General features: G+C 49.6%; 1 protein-coding gene across 3 annotated transcripts in view; it reads left to right on the top strand.

Annotated features, from left to right (window-relative positions):
- The first annotated feature begins 7,797 nt into the window (after positions 1-7,797).
- DCX (doublecortin) overlaps positions 7,798-26,456 on the top strand; it is a 92,840-nt gene continuing 74,181 nt past the window's right edge. For 2 of the 3 annotated variants that reach the window (XM_029067279.2, XM_029067277.2), the window contains exons 1-3: positions 7,798-7,974; positions 9,591-9,975; positions 20,431-20,771. In XM_029067279.2, the coding sequence (XP_028923112.1) occupies positions 9,612-9,975; positions 20,431-20,771 (705 nt within the window). In that variant the 5' untranslated portion in view covers positions 7,798-7,974; positions 9,591-9,611. Of the gene's footprint in view, positions 7,975-8,039; positions 8,210-9,590; positions 9,976-20,430; positions 20,772-26,456 lie in introns of those variants that run through there. The other variant, XM_039912379.1, reaches the window with a different exon arrangement.

The following is a 26,456-nucleotide window of genomic DNA, read 5'->3' as shown; positions in this document are numbered from 1 at the left end:
CTGAAAGGAGAATCAAACGGTGGATGCAAACTGTCCAATGTATAATAATAATAATAGTGTTGGTATTTGTTAAGCTCTTACTCTGTGCCCAGCACTGTTCTAAGCACTGGGGTAGATACAAGGTCATCAGGTTGTCCCAAGTAGGGCTCACAGTCTTCATCCCCATTTTACAGATGAGGTAACTGAGGCACAGAAAAATTAAGTGACTTGCCCAAGGTCACACAGCTGACAAGCGACGGAGAAGGGATTAGAACCCATGACTTCTGACTCCCCAGCCCGGGCTCTTTCCACTAAGCCACGCGCTGCTGTATTCACCGACAAATGAGAGCACATACTTAAATGATAAAAACGTAAGTAAACAATTAAAAAACATATACACGAGGCTAAAATCAGTGATAGGGTGGAAAGAGGGGGAATTAGGCATTCTTGAAGGGTATGACTTTTTAATTGCACATACTCTATTAATTTAAAAATGGTGAACAGACTGAATTCTTCAAAGATACAAACCTTGATTCCTCCTCCTCATCCTCCTTCTCTTCCCCCCCCCCCCCCGGCAACAACCTCCCACCTCCTACTCCTTCTCCCTCCCCACCTCCCTGCCGTAACCACCCATGTTACCATGTTTCCTTGCCTTTCGGCCAATAGAGTTTTTCCCGGCATCTCTCCCTTCTTCACAAATGTATCCCTTCACAGACCTGTTTCGAGGGGGAAGATGGCAGCCAAGCTCGAGGCCTGTGGCAAAGGAAAGATGGAGGCATGGTTGGGTTCGATAGCTACTTCCTGGACTGGTCTGGGGCCTGTTGGCTACGGGGCCTGGATTACCCATATTTGTAGAGCATCATATGTACAGAGGCCTACGGTCCAGTTTTACTGATTCCAGTTGGTCTGTCTCTTTCCCCTTTCTGATTTGCTTCTGGACACTTTTATGGCCACTTTTTAACATTTGGCTTCCTCCTGCTGCACGTTCTGCCGAAGAATTCCACAGCTCAGACACCGCACCAGCTTCCCACAAACCTGGATGGGGAACACAAAGGTACTGGAGTGATTTGGAAGGTCAGGGTTCACCAGAAGTAACCCTAAACATGCAGGCCAAATCCAACAGACTCCCTCAAAGTGGTGATGTGTGACATAGTCATGTCACACTATGGACCAGAATCCAGAGGGATTGTTTCTATTTGTTGCCGAATTGTACTTTTCAAGCGCTCAGTACAGTGCTCTGCACACAGTAAGCGTTCAGTAAATAAGATCGAATGAATGAATGAAGGTCTGGCTTTGGGAAGGCAATTTCTGGCAACTCTGGTTGTAAAAAGAACTCTTTGTTTTTCCCACATTTGAGTGGGGAAATATGAATTTAGTTGGGGAGCTGGGACCACAAATCTTGGGAGAGGCCTTTGGGAAGCATGGCAAATGCAATTATTAGTCATAATTATTCCGGCATAGATTACCCTAGAATTTTCCACCTACTACTGCTCTTTACTTTCTTTCTTCTCCCCCAACCACCCCTCATCTTCTTCCCATCTGCTAGGCTGTCTTTGGTCATTTCACTGTACTCAGGGGATTAATTTTGGATGGGGGTCTACAAAGTTTTTTCTCTGGCCCTAATCCAGCGCTGGATAGGGGAGGGGAAAAAAAGGAGAAACTAGCCTGCCAATTCTGCAACTCATTTACAACTCTGGATTATTTTTAGTGGGCAAGAAAGATGAGAATTTGGGGATTCACTGAGAGTTCAATTATCTATGTTCTCTCCATCAATTTGGGAAGAGATAATTGAGTCCTGAATGGAAACTAGAAATGAGGACTTGTAAATAACATGTAGTGGGAAAGAAGTGGGTCAGTAGGAGGCAAGGTGGCCAAACAATTAATCAACTGAATCCTCCATTTCTTTTTCATCCACACTCCCACCATGCTGGTCCAGACACTTGTCATCTCCCACCAAGATTAACTGCATCAGCCTCTTGGCAGACCTCCCTCCCTTCAGTCTCTCCCCTCTCCAGTCCACACTTTGGTCCACAATCCAGATAATTTTTCTTTTTCTTATGGTATTTGTTAGGCACTTACTACGTGCCAGGCATTGTGCTAAGAGCTGGTGTAGATATAAGCTAAAGAGGTTGGACACAATCCCTGTCCCACGTGGCACCCATGGTCTTAATCTCCATTTTACAAATGAGGGAACTGAGGCACTGGGAAGTGAAGTGACTCATCCAAGGTCATACAGCAGATGAGAAATGGAGCCAGAATTAAAATCCAGCTCCTTCTGACTTCCAGGCCCTTGTTCTATCCACCAGGCCTTGCTTATCAACCACTTGTTTGGCAAACATTTCCCACTCCTCAAAATCCTCCAATAGGTATCCATTCCTCTATACATCAGGTCAGAAATCCCTGACCGTAGCCTTTAAGATACCCAAACAGCCCTCCCACCCCAATTTATCCTTACTCCTCTCCCACCACACCCCAGCTCACCCTCTTCACTCCTTTCAAGCCGACCTGCTTCCTGTGCCTTACTCTTGTCTCTCTCCCAGCTGATTCCTTGCTCGCATCCTCCCTTTTGCTTGGAGCTCCTTTCCCCTTCCCGTCGAGCAGACCACTGCTCTTCCCATCTTCAAGGTCCTTCTGGGATCCCGTTTCCTCCAGGAGGCCGTCACCCACCTCCCCACCCTATATGCCCCACTCCTGCTACTCCATCACTTCCTTAACACCTAAGCGCTTAAGAATACGTCTATACCCTCTATTCCTTCCTCCTATCAGTAATTTATCTTAGAGCCTGTCTCTCTCAACCCCCCATGTGATGGTAAGTTCCTTGAAGGCAGGGATCATGGGAAGCAGCGTGGTCTCGTGGAAAGAACATGGGCCTGGGAGTCCGAGGACGTGAGTTCTAATCCTGGCTCCACGACATGTCTTCTGTGTGATCTTGGGCAAGTCACTTTACTTCTCTGTGCTTCAGTTACGTCGTCTGTAAAAATGGGGTTTAAGATTGTGAGCCCCACGTGGGACAGGGACCGTGTCCAACCTGATTACCTTGTATCTGCCCCAGTGCTTTGCAGATAGTAAATGCTCAACAAGTGCCACAGTTATTATTTTGTCTGCCAGCTCTACAGTATCCTCTCAAGAACTTAGCAGAGTGTGCCTCGGGGTTCAGTTTTGTTGTTCTTCCATTGCTTGACAACTCTAGTCACACATGAGTAAATGGTCTTACATGGAGTTAAGTGTTCTATAAATAGAATTTATTGACCAGCTGATTGAGCAGTATGCAGAGCACTCTACTCCTGGCCAGAATACGGGAGAATGAATAAATGTGATTTGACCAGCAAGGCACTTGAGGTCTAGCAGGGGAGGCAGACATGAAATAATTTTCAAATAGAAGGTAAAAGTGCCCAACTAGTTGAGTGTGAAAATATACGTAGAAAATGGTGCAATGGGAAGGTAGTAGGTGCCAAAGTAAACGTGGGGCGGTTTTGTTTGCGAGGATGAGGCTGCCAAAGAAAAAAAAATTGTGGTATTTGTCAAGTTCTTACTATGTTCCAGACACTGTATTAAGCGCTGGGGTGGATATGAAAAAATGGGGTTGGATACAGTCCCTGTCCCATGTGGGACTCACAGTCTTAATCCCCATTTTATTTATAGATGAGGGAACTGAGGCACAGAGAAGTGAAATGACTTGCCCAAGGTCTCCCAGCAGACATGTGGCAGAGCTGGGTTTAGGACTCACGACCTTCTGACTCCTGTGCTCTATCCACTTCACCTTGCTACAGCTAATCCTGGAGGAGGTAGGTTTTTGAAAAGATTTTGATGTCGGAGAGTATCGTGACCTGAAGGAGGGGTGAAGGGCAAGACGTACCAGGGAGAAGGAAGGGGTCAGAAGTGGGAGAATTGAGAATCGAAAATGAGGTATTGGGAGAAGGTGGAGGAACAGAAAGTGCAAGCTGGGATATGGTAGGAGAAGAGAGTGGTTAAGTAAGAGGGAGAAAGCTGGTCGAGTGCCTTCAGGTCAGTGATAAGGAATTTCTGTATGATGCAGAGGTGTTTGGGCTACCATAATAGGTTTTTGAGGCGAGGAGAGACATGTGCAGAAGAAAGATTATCCAAGCAGCAGACTGGAGGCAAGGAGGCAAGAGAGGAAGCTGATACAGACACTAGTCTAGTCAACCCCTGATGAATTCCTGGACCAGGTGGTGATCCTTTGGATGGAGAAGAAGGGGTTGATCCAGGAAATGTTGGGGAAGAAAAGCAGAGCAGGATTTAGCAACAGACCACATGTGAAAGTGGAAAGACCAGAGGGAATTGAGGAAAATTCTGGTGGGTTTTAGAAATAGGAAGGAAAGCAGTGTTGTCAATTGTGATGGGAAGGCTATATGGAGGAAAGATGAGTTCAGTTGTGACCTATTAAACCAGAGGTGCCCTTGGGAAATCCATATGGTGATATCTTGCAGACAAATGGAAAGACGAGATTATAGATGGGGAGGGAGGTCGGGCTAGTGAGATTGATTTGGGAGTTCTCCTTGAAGAGGCGGTGGCTGAAGCCTTAGGAGAGGATGAGATCCCCAAGGGAGCGAATGTAAAGTGAGAGCAGACTGAGAGAAACCAACAGTTAGAGGGTGAGTGGCAGAAGAGGAGCTAGGAAGAGACTGGGAAAGGTAGGAAAAAAATTAGGTGAGAACTCTGTTGGTGAGATTCAGATTAGATAACATCACTAGAAGAATTATTATTATCCCCTTAGAGAAGAACTTTGACACTACCAGGGGTCCTGTGTATCAAAGGCAGCTAGGAGAATTAGAAAGAAGGAAGGACCACTGGATTTCCCGAGGGGGTCATTGGAGAGTGCAGTTTCGGGAGAGTGAAGAATGGAGAAACCAGAGTGGGTCAAGCAGGGAGCTTGAAGAGAGGAAGCAGAAGCAGTAGATGCTTACAACCAGTTCCGGGGTTTGGGCAGAAAAAGGAGCAGGAAAATGGGATGATGGCTGGATGGTGCCTTGAGATCAAGAGAAGTCTTGTTTAGCATGAGTAAACTTGAGCATATGTGAAGCCCTGGGAGTGAAGTTGTCGGAGAGTAAAGAGTGGAAGTTGATGATGAGGGAGGAAGTGGGAGCAAGGCGTTTTAGAAGGAGGTAGAGATGGGCTTAGAAGTATAGGTAGAGGGAGAGCAGACAGGAGATCGGGAGAAATGGCTGGGAAGGGGAAGAGAGTGGATGTAGTGGAGGGAGGGCACTGGGGAGGTGAAGGGGAACTTTACAGAACTCACAACCAATGGCTTTGATTTTACGTACTGTGGTATTTGTTAAAAACCTACTATGTGCCAAGCCCCAGGCTCTGAGACAATCAGATCAGGGGCCCGAGAGCCAAGGCGGGAAAGAGATTTTGTCAGTAATGCAGTTTGCGAGAACTTCAGGGGCGAGACAGGGGAGTTAAGGGGATCCGCGGCATGACCGGAGGGACTTAAAGGTCTGGAATAATTGGGGGCAGCAGTGGGCAGAGGGAGATGTGTGATGCTGCTGAGTGGAAGTAGGGGCAGAGTTACAGGAAGTAAGGTGGCTCAGTGGAAAGAGCCCGAGCTTGGGAGTCGGAGGTCATGGGTTCGAATCTTGGCTCCGCCACTTGTCAGCTGTGTGACTGTGGGCAAGTCACTTAACTTCTCTGGGCCTAAGTTCCCTCATCTGTAAAATGGGGATTAACTGTGAGCCTCACGTGGGACAACTTGATTACCCTGTATGTACCTCAGCGCTTAGAACAGTGCTCTGCACATAGTAAGCGCTTAACAAACACCAGCATTATTATTATTAAGCACGTGGGAGAGGACAATATGATAGAGTTGGTAGATGCGATCGATCCCTGCCCACAAAGAACTTACAGTCTACGGGGGAGACGGGAATTAAAATAAATTACAGACGTGGGAAATAGTAAAACAAAAAAAGATGCGGACAGAGATGCTGTGAGACTCAGGGGAGGGTAAATTCAAAACGGCCACTGTCGGCCTGGCACCCGGAGTCCCCCCACTAGTGTTCTGCAACATGAACACAGGAGCGGAGAGGTGGGCAACTGGACACAAGTGATGGTATATGCATATTGCCACACGTGCAGTGTGATGACAATGGCATATGGAACATTTTGCCAAAGTCTACCCCAAAAAAGAACGTTTCTTTACGGGACTTCTATCTCCTCTCCTCCCGTCTCTCTTTTCCCTTCCAAAGCTACTGGATTCTGTCCCCTTCTCAGGATCCTATGAACACAACACGGCGTAGAGGATAGAGCACAGGCCCGGGATTCAGAAGGTCATGGTTTCTAATCCCGCCTCTGCCCCTTGTCTGCTGTGTGACCTTGGGCAAGTTACTTAACTTCCCTGGGTCTCAGTTACTCATCTGTAAAATGGGGAGTGAGACTGTGAGCCCCACGTGGGACAGGGACTGTGTCCAACCTGATTTGCCTGTATCCACCCCAGCACTTAGCACGGAGCCCTGGCACTCGGCAGGAGGAGCTGAAGGTGAGGGCATCTTGGTGTTGAAAAAATATTGGGCATAAATGCAGGTTCCCGGTGCTCTATCTAAACTGGACAAGGAAGAGACGAGCTGAAAACCAGAATGCCTGGTATAGAACTGAACGAATGGTCACCCCTGTTGGATGTTTTAGTGTTTGGGTGGCTCGGGTCTTGCTTCTCTGCTTGTTCTCATTCACTCATTCATTCAATTGTAATTATTGAGTGCTTACTCTGTGTAAAGCACTGTCCTAAGCGCTTGAGAGAGTACAGTAAAACAGTAAACAGATACATTCCCTGCCCACTGCGAGCTTACAGTCTAGAGATGAGCTTAAAGAGAAGACTCTCCCTGGGGGCCGGTTTACGCCTGCCTTGGGCCTGGGAGTTCCTCACCGTCTTTCCTGGGCTTCGCTCAGGCCCCATCTGGAGAGATTGATTTCCTTGACTTGGTTTGTCTTTGACCTTTCCACTCAGCTATTACCACAGTCAGTGCCAACTGGGCCATTTGATGGCAGGTGACCCTATTTTTGAGGATAAACCTGCAATTCATAGGAGCCTGAAATGCTAATGTCTCTGGACTGTGACTTACACTCATATCCCAAGTGCGAAGGATACATAGACCGATAACAAACTCCTCACCCAAGGTGAGGAGCTCTCTTCGATTCTCTCTCCATCTCCAAATTTGTCTCCCTACCCCCAACTCTGCAGCACCTTCTCCTTGGCTCTTCCCCTCCCACGATCTCCGTCCAGGGTGGCCAACTCCTGAGGATGATGATTACAAGGGGAGTTTGCTGTGGCTTTGGCCTTCACCTCCGCACCTGCTTGCCGCCCCCTTTGATCTGTCTGTAAAAAAGTTTGAAGATCAGTCAGTTTTATTCATACCACTTGTAAAATACACAAAAACATATCCAGCAGTCAGCAACCCTACCCCCATATCCCTTTCCACTGCCCTCGGTTTCAGAATCAAAATCGATTGCACCTCATGCATCTGACAGTCTCCATGGGGGGAAGCTGCCCCCATCCTCTCCCCCGCCCCCACTCCATCACTCAGGCGATATGAAACAAACCACAGATTTTTCTGAAGCTGAGCTTGTCTGGCCCCGGTCTGTCCCCCTGGGCCGATGAGATCAATGTGCTGGCCCCCAGTGTGGAATTTCCAATCCCAAAAAGAGCCCAGCCCATTTCTCCTCATAGCATCCCAGATTTGCCCGAGTAAAAAATCACTGCTGTGCTCTTCCGTCTCCTGTTATTTTAGCTGTCCCCTTCTCTTTATTAGTGTAGCCACAGAGAGCACGCCTGTCTCCCTCTAGCCCGGCTATCGGCTCAGTGATTTTTTTTTCCCTCCCGCCCCTGCCAATTGGAGTTATCGGGGAGAAGCTGGACGAGGCACTAGGACCTAGAAGCCGTCTCCCCACCCTGGCAGGAATTTCTTGCTTGGAGCTCAGACAACAAAGGCAAAGGGGAGATTACATTTCTTTCTCTCAGCATCTCCACCCAACCAGCAGAAACCGGTGAGTCGGGGCTTTGGAGTGATTCGCAGGCAGAAAGTAACAGATGTCAACGGAAAGACAAGGGAAATTTGTTTTTCTCTGTCTGTCTGTCTGTCTGCCTCTCTATCTTCTCCCTCTCTCTCCCTCTTTCTCTCTCTCTCTTTCTCTCTCCCCCTTTCCTTTCTTCTGCTTTTGTTCCAGTAGGATTTTTCCCAAACCTCGACCTGGAATTTCATCCGGAGAGTGAGTTTTCAAGGTCCGTGTGTGGGTCGTACACTGTAGAGTTTTTCCAAACGACCGAGCCGATGTTTCTGGGGAAACGAGTGCAGCTGGGCTTTGAGGAAGGAGGGGTTCTGCGGGATGGGGGGATGAGAGACAATGCTGAAGCTGATGCGGGGTCGGTGACAGTGGCCCAAAATGCCGCATCCAGAGGAAAGGGGTGACCAGTTGGAGACGACTGTGCCGCTTTCATTTGCTGCCACACTCTGGCCTGCAGCCCCGCCTGGTCTTTCACCTGATCGTCAGGCTCGGGGGGATCCGAGCTGGTTTCTGCATTGGGTGCCCTGCCCGTATGTGTCTTGCATGTCAATAGTTTGGCTGAGAAGTGCCTTGCCTTCTCCTACTTCTCTCATTTTTCCTTCCTAGCTCAGCCCCATTGAAAGGGGAAGGAAAAATGACCCCCCTCGAATGTTTGATTTCAGCTGAAGGGCAGCGTGGCAGGCTAGTTGAGGATTTATCTCACACCGCTGGCATGTGCCCTCCCTCCGGAGCGTGCTCAGCGCAGCATAGAACAATGAAAGGTGTACTGGTGTGCGGCAGTGAATTGCTCAGAGCCCGGCTAGGGACCAGTCTGGCAGTGAAATCCTCTCGTTAAGAGATGAGGCCGGACGTACAAAGGGAAGAGACAAAAAGATGCTTGCATTTCACCTTGGGTCCAAGTCCCCCGGGGCAGTTCATTGCCCGTCGGATGTCTGATCGCTAAAATCCTTTATTTCTTGCAAATACGAGGAAACTGGTGGATTATGTTTGGGGGTTGAGGGGAGGCGGGGCGGGAAGAGCTTCACAAAGGCTCGTTGAGAGCATCCCAATCAGGGGGTCGGTGTGAGGTTCCTGCCACCAAATTCAGTTGGGTCGGTTCACCCTGGACACATCGCAACCCTGAGATAGTTTCTTAGCATGACAGCCTTCTATTCTGTCCGGTGGGACAGGATGATTTAGTCATGGCCATTTTGTCTTTTGTGGGGTGGGAAGGAAAATGAACGTGTGTGGGTGGTCGGTGTAGGGGTTTTTTTGTTTTATTTTTTGGCTTTTTTAAAAAATAAACAGCCCCCAGTTTGAATGGGCTTGGCCCGAAGTGGCAATTTACGGTGCAGAGCGGGGAGGTGAGCTATCGAAAAATCCTTTTCGGGCCCCTCCCAGGCACCCGACCAGAAGCCCCCAGCCCCACCTCCTGCTTCGCTAGGATGATCGATTTTTTCACCCCGATGAAGGGCGGGCAGCAGATGGGGCACGTGACGGGCCCCGTGCATAAGAGGCACCGGCTAACGACATCTCCCTAGAGATCTGGGCTCTGGCGCTGGCTAATATCTGAAATTCTTCCTCCCCACCCTCCCCTTCTCCCCCTTCACCCGTCTCAGGTCTCTGAGGTCCACCAAAATATGGAACTTGATTTTGGACACTTTGACGAACGAGATAAGACATCCAGAAACATGCGAGGATCCCGTCTGAATGGGCTGCCCAGCCCCACACACAGTGCCCACTGTAGCTTCTACCGGACCAGGACCTTGCAGGCGCTGAGCAACGAGAAGAAAGCCAAGAAAGTGCGTTTCTACCGCAACGGCGACCGCTACTTCAAGGGGATTGTGTACGCCGTGTCCTCCGACCGTTTCCGCAGCTTCGATGCCTTGCTGGCCGACCTGACCCGGTCTCTGTCCGACAACATCAATCTGCCTCAGGGAGTGCGTTACATCTACACCATCGACGGAGCCAGGAAGATTGGGAGCATGGATGAGTTGGAGGAAGGTAATTCAAATCCGGTGCCGGCGGGGGAGGGAGGGCGGGGGACAGGGGCTGCTTCGCTGTGGAAGGTAGGCGGGGTCGAGCCCCGTGAGGAGATGAGCGATCGGCAGAGAGGGCAACGGTGTGGGGTAATCCTCGGTAATCCAATTGTAGCGTTTTAGTCTTCGTTGCGGCGAGGTTGAGGCGAGGGTGTTTGAGGCTTTGTAGGGGACTTCATTCATTCATTCGATAGTATTTATTGAGCGCTTACTATGTGCAGAGCGTACTAAGCGTTTGGAATGTACAATTCGGCAACAGACAGAGACAATCCCTGCCCAATGATGGGCTCACAGCCTAAACGGGGGAATTACCTAAAGGGGGCCTACTGTAAAGATGACGATCATGGTATTAAGTGCTTACTAGGTGCCAGGCACTATACTAAGCACTTGTAGATCACCCCCAGAAACTCTCCTCAAAACGAAAATGGGGGAGAACGCAGGGGGTGATCTAGAAGCTCGGGAATTGATGGTCTGGAAGGTAGGGTTTTATTGGTCGTGAACAGAGAGGAGGGAGGAGGGAAGATGGTTTCCTCTGAACCAGTGGGCTGCCATTTTGTGTGCCGTAAGTCACCGTGAAGACCCTCTGTACAGGGAGGGCTTCCTGGGTGTGACGGCTGATTCTTTCAAAAGCGTCACCTCACAGTGAGTCTGGGGGATGCTGGTGGAGAAGGGGCTGATGCCTAGTACCTAGGGGAAGCCACGGGAATTTCTGCTATCTCAGACTCACCCACCCCCTCTAGAATAGAAGCGTATTCATCGGGCCAGAGACACATGAAGTCCCTCCCCGGTTTTGGTCTCCGGCCGCGGGCTCGTTGCCAGGGGCCTAGGGCGATCTGGGGGTGGGAATGGCCAGGAGGGAGGAGGGCGGATGGAGGGTTTGGGGGGCGAGGCTCCAGAAATTCCCGGTTCTCAGGAGAAAGGAAAAAATCACCCTCTGAACGTTCTTTCTGGGAAGTCTTTTGTCATCGTCTCAGAAAGTATGCCTGTATTGTGAACAGGTGGAGAGGAGGAATTTCCTCATTTGCCGGGGGTCGTGCCGTATCTCGTCACCTCAGCCGGTCCGGATCCTTAGGGGGCTGAGTGTTGTCCTGGGGAACCGCCTCTTTGCAGTTGAATGGCTTGCACGCTGAAGGAGCAGGGTTGCTGCAGGGAGTCTCCTCGAGCGGGAAACCTGGTCTCATCCCACAGCTTGTTCCTCAAGACAGGGGCGGGAGAGGTCACTAGCTCCCAATTCTCTGACTTTCTGCTCCCCTCGAGAGGAGCAAAATCCTGTCGGTCACCTTATTGCTCGGTCAATAGCCTGCCCGCCGGAATCTGGCCGGACAAGCCCCGAGACAGCAGGATGGTCCCCCTGGGCTCTGGTGGCCACCCACTCTGGCTCGAGGTCCCTTTGCCATCTTGGGCTAAAGCTACTGTCCTTTCCAGAGAACTAACCCCTCCCCTGGAGATTTGGGCAGGTTGAACTGGCGTCGCCTGGAGAGAGGGTTAAATCCTTTCAAACCTCGGGGTGGGGGGTAGAGGCCTCACATCCCAGGAGATCCGGGGAGAACCCCAATCCCACTCAGCAGTTTGGGAGTGGCTGGGCTACAAGATTGGGCTCTGCCAAATGCATAATGGCTCCTGCTTGGGATTCCTGACTCCAGTAAGAATTCTGGAATACCCGGAGTCCTAAAAATGTCCAGATTCCCTTCCTGCCCAGCACTCTCTCGGTGGTGGCCTTTCGGGAGGGGTGCAGATGGATACCTTCCACGTGCCGACTTCATCCTTGGCATTTTTCTGGGCCTGTGGTGAGTGAGCACCTTTTCTGGCCCCAGAGCCCGTCAGAAGCCTCCATTTTCTATCGGCTACAGGCAGAACGATGAGGAAGCGGCCGATGCTCTGACATTGACATCGATTTTTCTCCCTGCACTGGATGGGGGGAGGGGGACTGAGCTGCCTCGGTTCAATACGGCTTGCGAATGATGGATGTTTTGAAAGGGATTCAGCTTATTTCCCCGAGGCCTCTTTACTCCCGGTGGCCTCGCCTCTCCCCCTGTCCCACTGCCCCTGGAAGCCCCAGGGTCTTCTGAGGACTTTTTGGGGGCCTGATTCAATCGGCTTTTGAATTGGCTTTTCCCCAGCTGATGACGCCTTCCCCATCACAAGCTGGGCTTATGCGGAGAGAAGAATCAGGGATAAGTCCCCGGTGGGGAACTCCTCACATCTTCTAAAGGGGTGACACCCTGAGGGGAAAGGAAGAAGGGGTGGAAACTTCCTTCTCCCTTTTATGTTTGAGGCGCCTCACCTCTGCAGACATAGAACAGGTCCGAGAAATAGCATAGACCAGTGGAACGAGCCCGGGCCTGGGAGTCGGAAGACCTGGGTTCTAATCCTGGCTCTGCCACATATCTGCTAGGTAACCTTGGGAAAGTCACAATTTCCCTGGGTCTTGGTTTCCTCATCTGTAAAATGGAGATTAAGACTGTTATCCCTATATGGATCAGGGACCGTGCACAACCTGATTAGCTTGTATCTATCTCAGTGCTTAGTACAGTGCCTGGCACATAGCGCTTAACAAATTCCATAAAAGAAATTGCCTCTCTAAATATGGATAATTGGTTTTCTACAGTACATTTCCCTCAGCGGATTGTAATCTGAAGTTCTTGCTTTTCTTGAAGCCTCAGAGTGTCAGGGAAAGCGCCACGTGAATATCTCGGATGAATAATTGGCTTCTTGCCACTGGCCTTTAAGGATCTCTGAGGGCTTTTCAGACAGGATCCACCAACAAAAACTTCTATAATCAATCAGTGGTCTTTATTGATCGCAATCGTGTGCAGAGCACTGTACTGAGCACTTCCAGAAGGGCGAGGGCCAGTGAAGAAGAGTCACTCGGATGGAGCAGAAGACAGGGAAGGTGCACTGGCTCTCTAATAATTATGTTGTTTTAAAAGCGCTCACTATGTGCCAAGCACTATTCTAAGGACTGAGGTAGATATAAGGTAATCAGATTAGACGCAGTCCCTGTCCCACATGCGGCTCACAGTCTTAATCCCCACTATACAGATGAGGTAAGTGAGGCACAGAGAAGTCAACTAACTTGCCCAAGGTCACACAGCTGACATGTGGTGGAGGGGTGATTTGAACCCGCATCCTCTGACTCCCAAGCCTGTGCTGTTGCCCACTAGGCCATGCTGCCTCTTCCTCAATGAGAGGAATGCCACGAAGCCAAGATCCTCTTGGGGTGAAGGGTAGCCTGATTCAACAACTCCCCGGCACATTGAGTCTGGCAAAGGAGGCCACAAGAGCCTTGGAGAAAGATGGCTCCAGTCAGAGTGATGCCTATGTGGCCTCTGGATTGTGGGTCAAAAATCAGGAACCCACTTGTCAGCTGTGTGACTTTGGGCAAGTCACTTAACTTCTCTGTGCCTCAGTTACCTCATCTGTAGAGTGGGGATTAAGACTGTGAGCCCTACATGGGACGACCTGATTATCTTGTATCTACCCAAGCGCTTAGAACAGTGTTTGGCACATAGTAAAGACTTAACAAATACCATCATCATCATCATCACCTCCTAGTCCCTCCCCAGCTCTCCCCACACCACCTCGAGCCGAGATGCACAGGCAGCAAAGGGAAACTGCCACTTTGGCTTTCGGGAGTTGGTGACTCTGATCTCTGCCCACGTGGGCTGAGTCCGGGAGGGAAAGAGCCTCTATTTATGCCCCTCAAAATCATAATGATAACTGTGGTATTGATGCATTTACTATGTGCCAAGCACTGTACTAAGAGCTGGGGTAAGTGCAAGATAATCAGGTCCCACATGCACCCCACAGTCTAAGTGGAAGGGAGAACAAGTATTGAGTCCCCATTTGGTTCGTTTGGTACTGAGTCCTAGAGATGTGTGGTCAGTCAATCGTATTTATTGAGCACCTACCCTGTGTAGAGCATATAGTACAATTTAACAGTATATTGTTGTTACAATATATCAACAAACAGACATATTCTCTGCCCACAATGAGCTTACAGTCTAGAGGGGGAGACAGACGTTATTAGAAATAAATTACAGATACGTACATAAGTGCTGTGAGGCTGGGAGCGGGGATGCAAGGAGGGGGAGAAGGGATGAATAAAAGAAGTGTAGTAACTTGCCCGAGGTCACACAGGAGACAAGTGGCAAGCCGGGATTAGAACCCAGGTCTTCTGACTCGCGGATCCGTGCTCTTTCTACTAGGCCCCGTTCAGGGGGATAGGGACAGTTCTCCCCGAACCTGAGGAGCACCGTTGCCTCCGGTGGGCCTGAAAGACCCTAAATCAGACTTGATTGAGCACCTATGGGTGACTAGACATGGAGGAGAGGGATTGGGGTTCCTGTTGGAGAATGAAGATAGTCCCCATCCTCAAGTAGCTCACAGTCTAATATGGGAGGCAAGACAGACACAGACGATGAACCGAAATATGGACATCCATTCATGCATTCAGTCATATTTATTCAGCACTTATTATGTGCAGAGCACTGTATTAAGCCCTTGGGAGAGTACAATGCAGTAAACAGACACATTCCCTGCCCACAACAAGTTTACAGTCTAGAAGGGGGGAAACATCAATACAAATAAATAAATTACAGATATGTACGTAAATGCTGTGGGTGTGGGAGGGTGGAAGAACAAAAGGAGCAAGTCAGGGTGACGCAGAAAGGTGTAGGGGAAAGGGAAAGGAGGGACTTAGTCTGGGAAGGCCTCTTGGAGGAGATGCGTCCACAATAAGCCTTTGAAGTGGGGGAGAGTCATTGCCTGTCGGATTTGAGGAGAGAGGACGTTCCAGGCCAGAGGCGGGACGTGGGCTAGATTCAGTCGTTATGCTGAATCGACAAGCAGGGGTGACTCCTGAATGGTACCGGAGAGATGGAAAATGGAGTGGTTGAACCCGAGAGGTGGCGACTCCAGAACTCTGTCGAGCCCAAGGGGTGCGTGCTGTTGATCGCACGCGTTTCTTGGAAGCCGGAGATGTCCACCTAGAGCAGTAGCTTCTCCCGTTCCTCACTCACCCCATGGCTGTCAAATCTTCTTCTCAGACTCCCTCAAGATGTCTGAAGCAGATACACTGAAATAGAGGAGGAAATGTCGGTGACTTCTAGAAGGGATATATTGCTAATGGGAAGGATAACCGATTAAAAGGGCACTTAATATTTCCATTCATGAGCCATGAGGCCCCGGGGGACAGCATTCACAAGCGGGATCTCTTTGGCAAGAGGAGAAGACCAGTTTTTAACGCCTTATGCATTTGGCACTCTCGAATAAGCCGGGGGATATGCAGGGGTCTGCCTCCCCACCCCACAACCCTCCCCCTTCTCTCTCCTCCTCCGCTGCCAGCATAGGACTTCATTTTCAGCTTTTCCCTGGAGGTCTCCATCCCTCTACGGGTGTCTTTCAATCTGGGAACGGGTTGCGGGTGGGGAGAAGAACGACGGGCCTGGAGAGCCTCTTTCTGTCAGAGACTCTTCCCCATAGAGACTTTACACTTGCAACCGGGGCAGAATTTGAAACCAGCTGTCGGGTGGTTTGCAGATTCCCTCGGGCATGAGCTGAGTAACGGTAAAAGGAGCCTGTGTGCAAAGAGTCACACTTTGTGTCAAGACCGTCCGTCTCCCCTGTAGACTGTAGCTGTAACTCTGTTGTACTTGACTGTCCCCAGCGCGTAGCACAGAGCTCTGTGCACCGTGAGCGCTCAGGAGACACCATTGATTGATTCGGGAAGGCTAATAAAGGAGAACCACACTTTCCAAAAACAATGTACGGTTTGTATAGCTAATTCACGCCCAACCTTTCATTCTGAGCTACTGAGTGAATCTTGACTCCCTGCCATTCCTCCTGCCTCAAAGGGCCCTTGTCTTCACGACAGAGAGTGAGATGTTCATCCACATGGTTTGCATAGGAAGCCCTATTTTGCCTCAGTGGTGGTCAAACCAAGGCAAAGATTTTGCTTCAATGGTCGCATAATTGATTTAGTTGCTGGCCAGGTCTCTCTTGGACAAAGGAAGAATTTCTGTTCCTCTCTTTTCCTTTCTTTCCCCCTCCACCATGTGGCTGGGAACACAAATCAGAGAGTCTTCACATTGGTCACACATATATTATATATATATATTTATATATGTACACTTATAATAGTAATGATGGTGTTCGTCAAGTGCTTACTATGTGCCAAGCACTGTTCTAAGCACAGGGATAGATACAAGGTTATCTGGTTGTCCCACGTGGGGCTCACAGTCTTCATCCCCATTTTACAGATGAGGTCACTGTGTGTATATATATATTCAGAAGATCATGGGTTCTAATTCTGGCTCCACCACTTGTCTGCTGTGTGACTTTGGGCAAGTCACTTCACTTTGTTAAGCACTTACTACGTACCAAGCACTGTTCTAAGCGCTGGGGTAGATACAAGTAATCAGGTTGTCCCACGTGGGGCTCACAGTCTGAATCCCCATTTTCCAGATGAGGTCACAGAGAAGTGAAGTAACTTGCCCATGGTCACACAGCAGCCAAGCGGAGTCGGAATTAAAACCCACGTCCTCTGAGTCCCAAGCCCAGGCTCTTGCCACTCAAATAGGGATTGAGACTGAGCCCCACGTGGGAAGGGGACTGTGTCCAACCCGATTTGCTTGTATCCACCGCATGCTTAGTCCAGTGTCTGGCATATAGTAACTGCTTAACAAATGCCATAATTATTATTCATTATTATATACAAAAGAAGACCAGAGGGTCTTGGACAGTGCCCGCATTTTGGAGAATTGAAGGGAGGAGATAAGCTTGGACTATTATAGAGAGGAGGTGGTATAACAGGCAGGAGTCTGGTGGCTCTTTCATGAGCTAGAGGTCAAATTGAGCCCAACCTCAGTTGTGGTAGAGGAGGATTTGCATGTAGAAGGCTCTTAGAAGGCAAGTGAGGCTGTGGGTTGGGAGTTGAACAAGAAGTGGGATTGGAAAAGTGGGGTGGAGGAAAGAAGTGAAGAGCTTTAAATTTAAAGTCATTGTTCCCAGCCTAAATCCCTATTCCAATACCATCTTGCCATACTTTGTGGCACGAGTCAGGAGGACATTTTCAATCCCTGTATGGCTCTCGGTGCCCTCAAAATGGGTTTCTGAGTGGGCGTAAATGTTAAGGGGAGCTCAGCGGTAAGAGCCACTGAGAAGCAGAATGAGAAGCAGCATGGCCGAGTGGTTAGAGCACAGCCCTGGCAGTCAAAAGGTCATAGGTTCTAATCGCAGCTCTGCCACTTGTCTGTTGTTTGGTCTTGGGCAAGTCATTTCACTTCTCTGTGCTTCAGTGACCTCATCTGTTAAATGCTGTCCACATGGGACAGGGACTCTGCCCATCCTGGTTTGCTTGTATCCACTCCAGCGCTTGGTACAGTGCTTGCCATATAGTAAACACTTAAATACCACAGTTTATTATTACTATCATAGTTACTTCTATTATCATTATGAAGCAGCGTGGCTTAGTGGAAAGAGCACGGGCTTGGGAGTCAGGGGTTCTGTGTTCTAATCCCGGCTCCGCCACTTGTCAGCTGTGTGACTTTGACCCTGTCACTTCACTTCTCTGTGCCTCAGTGACCTCATCTGTAAAATGGGGATGAAGACTCTGAGCCCCAGATGGGATAAACTGATTACCTTGTATCTATCCCAGCGCTTATAACAGTGCTCGGCACATAGTAAGCGCTTAACAAATACCATCATTTTTATTATTTTTGAGCAGAAGCCCCTGCTCACCTAACCGACACAATGGAGAGCCAGGTGATTTCCCTTAGGAAGAATCTAATGATTCTTATGAGAATGCGATGTTCATCCCCTGGATTCTATTTATTGCTATTCTTGTCTGTCCGTCTCCCCCGATTAGACTGTAAGCCTGTCATAAGGTAGGGACTGTCTCTATCTGTTACCGATTTGTACATTCCAAACGCTCAGTACAGTGCTCTGCACATAGTAAGCGCTCAATAAATACTACTGAAGAAGAATCTGGGCTGAATTCCCTCAGCCAGTCTCCTTAGTATTATTGCCCTCTGGGCTCCCCAGGAAAGCTAGAACCTCTGGCCAATGGCAACCTGAAGTAGAGCCTGATCAGAGCCCTAGATCCGCCTCATCATCGGTATTTATTGAACGCTTACTATGTGCAGAGCACTGTACTGAGAGGTTGGGAGTCATGGCGTAGTGGATAGAGCATGGGCCTGGGAGTCAGAAGATCATGGGTTCTAGTTCCGGCTCCAACGCTTATCTGCTGGGTGACCTTGGGCAAGGCACTTTACATCTCTGTGCCTCAGTTACCTCATCTGGAAAATGGGGATTGAGACTGTGAGCCCCACGTGGGGCAGGGACTGCGTCCAACCCTATTCGCTTATATCTACCCCAGCGCTTAGTACAGCGCCTGGCACATAGTAAGCATTTAACAAATACCATCATCATTATTATTACAGTGGTAGACACATTCCCTGCCCAGAAGAAGCTTACATTCTAGATGTATTATTCATCAACTAGGGAGACTGAAGGATTTAGGTCCTGCACAGAATCAATCAATATTACCAGAGAGAATTCATTTCATGGTCCCAGCTGTCTCTTTGTAGTTCTGCCTGGGGGACTTGTGGAAGGAAGCAAGGAGGGATCTAAATATAATTGTCTTTAAGGTCTTAATTTTTTTATTCATTGACTCCTTAAGACCCATCTGGAGAGTTGATTGATCTGTATTGGTGATATGGGCCTGATTATATCCTCCTGGTTTTCTCCTGGCCATCTATACCCCAAAGACGAACAACTGTGTGGCTTGGGGCTTCTCCTCGTGACCAACAAAACCCCCTTTCGCTATTGCTCTTTTCACCTGAGTCTCAGCCAACCTTTCTGACTCTCCATCCTGTTTCCCCTCGCTTCCCCATCCACCCTCAGCCTCTTTTCCCCTCCAGCAACCATGAACAATACAAACAGTTCCCCTAAGTCTGCCGTTAAATTTTATGTGTTTTTTCCAAGCATCACTGGGATATTGTGATTTCTTATACCAGGGTTCTGTGAGGCATTAAATGTTTAAAGCTCCCCAAGTGACAAGCCCATGACAGCGTTTTTTGAGTTGAAAACCTGAGCCTGCCTCCAAGTGGATGGGACATCCCCAGGCCTTGTCTCTAGGACAGACCCCAGGCTATGTGGGCCACTTTTTTCCTGGAGCAAATATTTGAATTTTCCCAGCTGGCATGCACAGCTCTTTAGTTCTCTTCCAAACTGGGGTGGAAGCAAGCCAAAACTGTCCAAAACGGGGCACCAATACAATCCTATGGCTGGTTGGGCTCTTTCAGGTCTTACTATTTAAAAGCAGACACTGTTTGGGGTTTTTTTCCGTGGGCCCTAGACAGGTCATCCGGATCTACCACTCTGTAGCCGGTCAGGGGCTTGAGCTGCCCCTCAGTGGAACAGTTGCTCATGCTAAGGAGCAGAATTGGCCCCAAGGCAACGCCAGCCACCACCCAAGGCCATGGCATGGGGCCCGAACTACGAGTGTGCCAGGCAGCCGTCTGGCTCCTGGCAGTGCTGCCAGTGAGCCACCATGTTTCCGGGAGAGGACCGTGGTTGGGACAGTAAGGAGCGGCCCGCTGCCCAGCCTGGGCACCTCGGGGCTTCCGCCGGTGCTCTTGGGCTGGCAGGGTGAGCCTCAGCAGCCCTCCCCACACCCCTGCCTGAAAACGTCTTGTCTCGTGCCTTGTCTCGCCCCATCCCCTACCGTGACACCGCCCGTCCTTGGCCAGCACCCAGGCTTATCTGAACAGACAGGCATTTCAAAACTCCGCTGAACCTGCTGCAGTCCCAAGCGCTTTTAAACGCCTCACCCGGTAAGCTTCCGCTACCTATTTTCAACCCGGTTTCCCACAACTGCTCACGGCCCATTCAGCCACTGTTGATTATTAAGGAGGAACTTCCAGTCTAAGAATGATATAAGCTAGATATAAGCTCCCTCAATCCCTCAGTCGCCTTCACCTCTCCCCAGCTACTTTTAGAAAATTACCGATCAAACCACGGATTTTCACGCTCAGGGGAATGTGTCTGTTTACTGTTGTACTGTACTCTCTCAGGCACCTAGTACAGTGCTCTGCACTCAATAAATAGGGTTGAATGAATGAACCTGGTTAGAAATGTTGGTAGGGTAGGGTTCTGAGTGAGGCTCCATCAAACAGGACTGCTGGTTATTTTCCTTCCCCTTCATTCTGCTGAGTTTGCAGACTTGAAAAATAAGTGTGATACCTTTTGACCGGAAAAAAGCCTGAGGTGAGCTATTTTCTCTCAGGAGGCTGAGTTTCTGACTCTCTCCCGTAATACCCCGAAAGCGTCAACCCTCATGATAGCAGCTGCAAGTTGGGTGAACGTGAACAGCCATAGAGCTTATCAAAGCAGTGCGTCCTCTGTTTTCTTCTCCTAGGAGAGAGCTACGTCTGTTCCTCCGACAACTTCTTTAAGAAGGTAGAATACACCAAGAATGTCAACCCCAACTGGTCCGTTAATGTGAAGACCTCAGCCAATCTGAAGGCACCTCAGTCCCTGGCCAGCAGCAATAGCGCCCAGGCTAGAGAGAACAAGGACTTTGTCCGTCCCAAGCTGGTGACCATCATCCGCAGCGGGGTGAAGCCGCGCAAGGCAGTACGTGTCCTCTTGAACAAGAAGACCGCCCACTCGTTTGAGCAGGTCCTGACTGACATCACCGAAGCCATCAAACTGGAGACAGGAGTCGTCAAAAAACTCTACACCCTGGACGGGAAACAGGTAGGTTCTTTTCTTCCTCCCTTATCTCCAACCCCCGTGTGACCCTTTATTCCTGTTTCCGGGCATTTGACCAGATCACCCAAGGGGAGAGGGTGAGATTCCCTCGTGTTTGATCCACCCATGTTGTAGAGTCATGGGGGAGAGGCGAGGGGGCTCCCAGGGAAATGCAGTAGACCCGAAATGCTGGGAAGTGAGGCCTCCTCTCAGATCTGCCCCAGACTGAGGGATGCCGTCACTAGCGCGAGTGGAAAGCTTCTGCCTCCTCATCTTCGAAAGGAGATGATCAGCCAGACGCCTAATCATCCACTTCCTGACTACAAGGCCGTAGTTCCTGAATGAAGGAATCCAGCTCTCAGCCTCCATCACACTCACGGCCCTTTCCACTTTGGAATTAGCAATATCGGTGTGGGTGGTGGTGGTGACAGCCTTGGGGGCCTCCTACAAACCATGGAGGGGAAAAATGGAAGGAGACTGAGGTGAAGGTGGTTTTGAAAACTCCAACTCAGGAAAGATGTAGGTTTTTTCTCTCCCCTACCTCCTCGAGAGGCTCTCAACTGCAGTGGTCCGAAAATGGAAAACTTCCGTGGGGAGGGGGCTGCTTCCGAGGCCTAAAATTAACCGGAGAAAGATGCTACCATCTGTTCTCCCCCAAGTGAAGCTCTCCCCATGCCAGTGACCGTTTTGCTCAAGTGCCACCCGTATAAATATCTGGCGAAGAATGCAGCCGGCCGTCTCTGGCTAACAGATGCTGTCTTCCTGGCCCTCCAACATGAGCCGAGCATATTTCAGACCGGCGTCCCGAGAAAGAGAAGGGAAAGGGTGGCGCCTTCATATCACCCGGGAGAGAATCACTGCCCTCCCCTGGGGTGTAGGGAAGGCCCCAAGTGAGTTCTGTTCTGTCCTGCACCAGGTTTTACTGAGCATCAACAGAGCTCCTGGCAGTAGTATAGTCGTACGGTATCTTACTCTTTCAAGGGTAGACGTGGTCCCTACACTCAAGGGAGGCCAACAGACAGTGCTATTGCTATTACAAGAGTGAGTTGAAAGGGAGGACTGGTTACCGATCATTCGGACGAACTGGATAATGAGTAGGGTTAACGTGGTGACGGGGTGCATCCTGGAGGAAGCGGACCTCGAGTTGAAGTCTGCCTCCAGAAAAATACTTAAATTTGTATGATGCTTTTGTTCTTCAGACGCGCTTTCACACTTACTGTCTCTTTTGACCCTAACAAACATCTCTCTGAGGGAACGAGAATCGGGGTTCTCTCCGTTTTACAGGGAGAAAACCGAGGCCCTCTCTCTCTGGGCCTCGATTTCCTCCCTGTAAAATGGAGAAAAACCCGACCCCTCGCTTCCTCAGAGAGATTAGGTGATGCCTGGTATTACGAAGGGGGCCAGAGAAGAGTGGGGATCAGAACCCAGGCCTCCCGATTCCTTTCCACTAAAGCATGCTAGATGACTTTGATTTGTAACTGAGTAGTAAGCAAGTGAAGTGGTGGTACTGAGTCATCTCTAAGCAAGTGAGGAGAAAGATGGGTGGTTGAGCTGGGTCTTTGTTGGCTAACTGTGGTATTGGTTAAGTGCTTTCTTTGCCAGGCACTGTACTAAGCACTAGGGTGGATGCAAGCAGATAGGGTTGGACACAGTCCCTATCCCACATGGGGCTCCCAGTCTCAATCCCCTTTTACAGATGAGATAACTGAGGCAAAGAGAAGTGAAGTGACTTGCCCAAGGTCACATAGAATGCTCCCTTTACTCCTGCCTAGAGTAATTGATTGCACACATACCTAGATCCAGTTCCTTGTTTTTTTGGTTGTTTTTTTACCTGGTATTTGTTAAGCACTTACTGTGTGCCAGACACTGTTCTAAGCACCGGGGTAGATACAAGCTAATCCACACAGACACAGTCCCTGTCCCGCATGGGGCTTACAGTCTTGATCACCATTTTACAGGCACAGAGAAGTTAAGTGACCTACCCGAGGTCACACAGCAGGCAAGAGGCAGAGGCAGGATTAGAACCTAGGGCGCTCTGACTCTCAGGCCCATGCTCTCTTCTCTAGGACACACTGCTTCTCCGTTCTTCCCCCACACTGTCCTTGAGGAAGCAAAGATTGAGGTCACCCCAGGGAATTTTGCTTCCTTATTTGTACTGGGGGCTAGGGGTGTGCAGAACCCGGCCCATTTAGCCCCAACCTCAAAGAGGCAGACTGACTCGGTGGGAGCGTAATTGTCCCTCTCCTGTCTGTATCTGTGAAAAAGGAGCTTCTCTTCTCTCGCCCAGCTGAGCCGGAATGCCAGGCCTGGGGCTGCAGCCCCGAGTCCCAGAAGTAAAGAAGTTCATCTTTCCCACTCCCCCATCCTCTTAGGCCCTGAAGCCAGGAGACAGTTCACAGCAGTGGAGACTAAAGAGACGCAGAGATTCCCTCCTGGGCAGCTTTCACACTGGCCTCCGTAAGAGCCATCGTCTGGCACTGTCACTTAGTCCTGCCCTCTCAAAAACTGGAATGTCGAAAAATCTGGAAATTCAAGGCAGAGTCCTCCTTTTGACGTCCGGCATGCTCAGGAAAAGAACAGGAGTACTCTGAGGTGAATTCTGACAATGATAGAGTCCCCCATCAAAAAGGACTTTGGGACCGGAAACCCTCAGGGAGGAATCGATTGTGGTGGCAGGAGTTTGCGCCGCTTTAGGCTCTCGTGTCCCAGTGAGGCGTATTCCTCCGGGGTCGCGGTGCGGCCCGCAGCGGAGAGTGCACAAGAATTTTGCGTACAAAACCAATCTCCCACCGAGGGTCCTCAGCAAAGTGCTGATGCTGGGCCGTAGCATCATAACCTTGTAGGGGTTTCCAGTGCAGTGGCCTTCGTAGCCGCCGTAACCTTTGATTTACCATCCCTACCCACATTAGCTCACAGATTTCAGGATACCTGCTGAGCCAGTTCGTCGGGAGAGGTGGCCGAGGTGACCTTCTAGTTGGAAACCTCCACCGCTAATCAGCCCAGCCCATGCAGGGCTTGACCCCTGCCAGCCAAGTTAAATTTGCGGTGGGGAAGCCTAGCCTAGAGACAGTTTAGAACCTTGAAAGACAAGCCGTTCTGATGTAATAGGAGGCCCAGAGAGGCAGAGGAGGAAAGTAATATTTCTGTGCCCTGTGTAGTGAGGAAAGTAATATTCCTCTTTGGCTCACCAACCTTAACAGGCCTGGAAACTGCCCATGTGCAGTTGGTTGTGGTTGACAGCGGGGTTGGGAAGGGTTTTGTCTGGGTATGTCCTTCTTCCGGACAACTCACGGACTCAGCTGCTCAACCAAAGTCGGTTTCTCATTCAAACTTGTTTGGGGCAGGTGGTGGTTTACTCCAAAAGCATTCATTCGCATGTGGAAAAGGCCCCCGTTCTTTTGTGCCTGGACACTTGGAGAACTGCATCTTGCTTGAAAGGGTTCTCAATTCGAAAAGCTTGGGAGGGTGGGGCGGGGAGGATTGTCTGTATATCTGATGCTGATGAGGGAAGCCAACTCGTAGTGGCTGGGAGCCAGGCAAACCGAAGGTTTCCCCAAAATGACCTATTTCCTTCAAACATTATTGTCCTGAGTTGCTATCTCCCACCCACACGCTTTCCTGAGATTTCAAACCTGATATTTCAAATGGCATGGGTTTCCCTTATTCTGTGCTGATGCCAAAGTAGCGTTTTTGCCTCTTCTCTACTCTCACCTTCCTGCCTGTGACAGGAAGCTCTTCTGATCTACAATTTCAGCCCTTATTTATTTCACACTAGCAGTTGCTAGTGAGGAAAAGCCAGCCAGGTGTTTTCTTTGTTGTTTTTTGCTTTTTTATGGTATTTTTTAAGCGCTTACCAGGTGCCGGGCACTGTTCCGAGGACTGGGGTAGATATGAGTCAGTCAGGTTGGACACAGTGCATGTCCCATGTAGGGCTCACAGTCTTATTCGTCATTTTACAGATGAGGTCACTGAGGCACAGAGAAGCAAAGTGATTGCCCACACAACAGACAATTTTCCAAGACGGGATTAAAACCCAGGTTCTTCTGACTCCCAGGCTCACACTCTCTCCACCAGGCCGTGCTGCTGTTGAAATGATGGGGGTCATGACATAAGGTCTCAGAGTTCATGTGAGAAGCGGTGCTGTTTTCAACATGAAGCGTGAATGCTTGGAAAGGGAATTCTGCCTGAGAGCCTCAGTGTGTGTGTCTGCATGTGTGTGTGTGTGAGAAATATATATAGAGAGAGAGAGAAGGAGCGAAAGAAAGAAAATGAAAGAAAGGAGAGAGAAAGAGAGGAAGGACGGGAGGGAGGGAGAGTAGCTGTTGGTATCTCAGCTACCATCATTCCATTTCCTGAGCAAGGGAAAGACCCAAGAGATGAATGCCAATCATTATTATTCTGACAGGGACAGATTGCAGCCAAAGCAAACATGAGGATGAAGACAACCCCCCACCCCCACCCCAGGAAGAGAGGCTCCAGGCTAGATTACCATCAAACTTTTCTTTCATTTCTATCCTTCTTGAGTGTATTCAGCACTAAGGAAGATTTGAGTGCTCTCCCACTGGCTGAAGGAGCATCTTTGATTAAGCCGCTTATCCTATTTTTAACCTAATCTTACACTCCAGTTTTACTGCGCACCCTATATCGCGGCAACCCAAGATACCCTGTCGGCAGGACAACCCTCTCCTCTCAGAAAGCACCTGAATGCAGGATATTCAAAGAGCTACAGGAACAAGAGTCAAGAAGGCGAAAACCAAATTGCAGGAGGAGATCTAGCTCCTTGGAGGAAATGGGAATGGAGATCTAGAGTAGGAGAATTTGAGTCTTATAGGTGATTGATAGGGAAGAGGTCTTCCGGGAAGAAGCAGCAGGGAAGAGGAAGCATGGGTTTAACCTAAGACAAAATAGACTCTGGAAGAAAATACCATGTGATTAAGGGGCAATGTTCACAAAGTGGAGCAAAGTGAGGGTCGCAGGTCACCCTTCTGCTCTGGGTTAGCAGAGTCACGTTGGGGGGCTGAAGTCAGGAGGTGGTTCAATTGAAGAGAGCCAGAGCTTAAGACCATCCGCCCCCACCCATGACTTTCAGTCAGTCAGTTGATCACTCAAAAGTAATTTAGAGTGCCTATCATGTGCAGAGCACTGTGCTAAGCTAACTAAATATTTGAGAATGTTCCAGAGGAAGACACGATCCTTGTCCAACTGGAGCTTCCAATCCAAAAGGGGAGGCTGACGTCAAATAATGTACAAATGAGAGGAGGAAGTGCTCAGGTAACAGCGAAAGGAAATTGCTACAGGAAGAAATACAATGAGAGGTTGTGAGGACAAGGATGCTGAGGTGATAGTAAAGAGAGTGTGACTTGGGAAAGGCCTTGTTGGAGTAGGTGGGATTTTAGAAGGATTTTGAAAAAGGGGATTGTTGTGAGGTGGTGGATTTGAAGGGGGAGAGAGGTCCAGGCGGGAGGAAGGGTGTGAGCCAGGATCAGAGACCAGAGAGTCAAGAATTAGGCCCAGCGAGAAGGTGATCTTGGGAGGAATGGAGAGGGTGAGCTGGGATGGAGTAGGATGAGAGAGTGGAAGGATAAGTGGGAGAGAGCTGATGGAGTGCCTTTAGGCCAATAGCGCGGTATTACCAAGGACGATGGGTAAACACCAGAGGTTTTTGAGGGTTAGAGAGACTTGTCTGTAATG

The sequence above is a fragment of the Ornithorhynchus anatinus genome, chromosome 6 (assembly GCF_004115215.2).
Source record: "Ornithorhynchus anatinus isolate Pmale09 chromosome 6, mOrnAna1.pri.v4, whole genome shotgun sequence".
Classification (NCBI taxonomy): domain Eukaryota; kingdom Metazoa; phylum Chordata; class Mammalia; order Monotremata; family Ornithorhynchidae; genus Ornithorhynchus; species Ornithorhynchus anatinus.
Note: the sequence above shows the minus strand (reverse complement) of the source record. Positions and strands in the feature narration are given on the sequence as shown.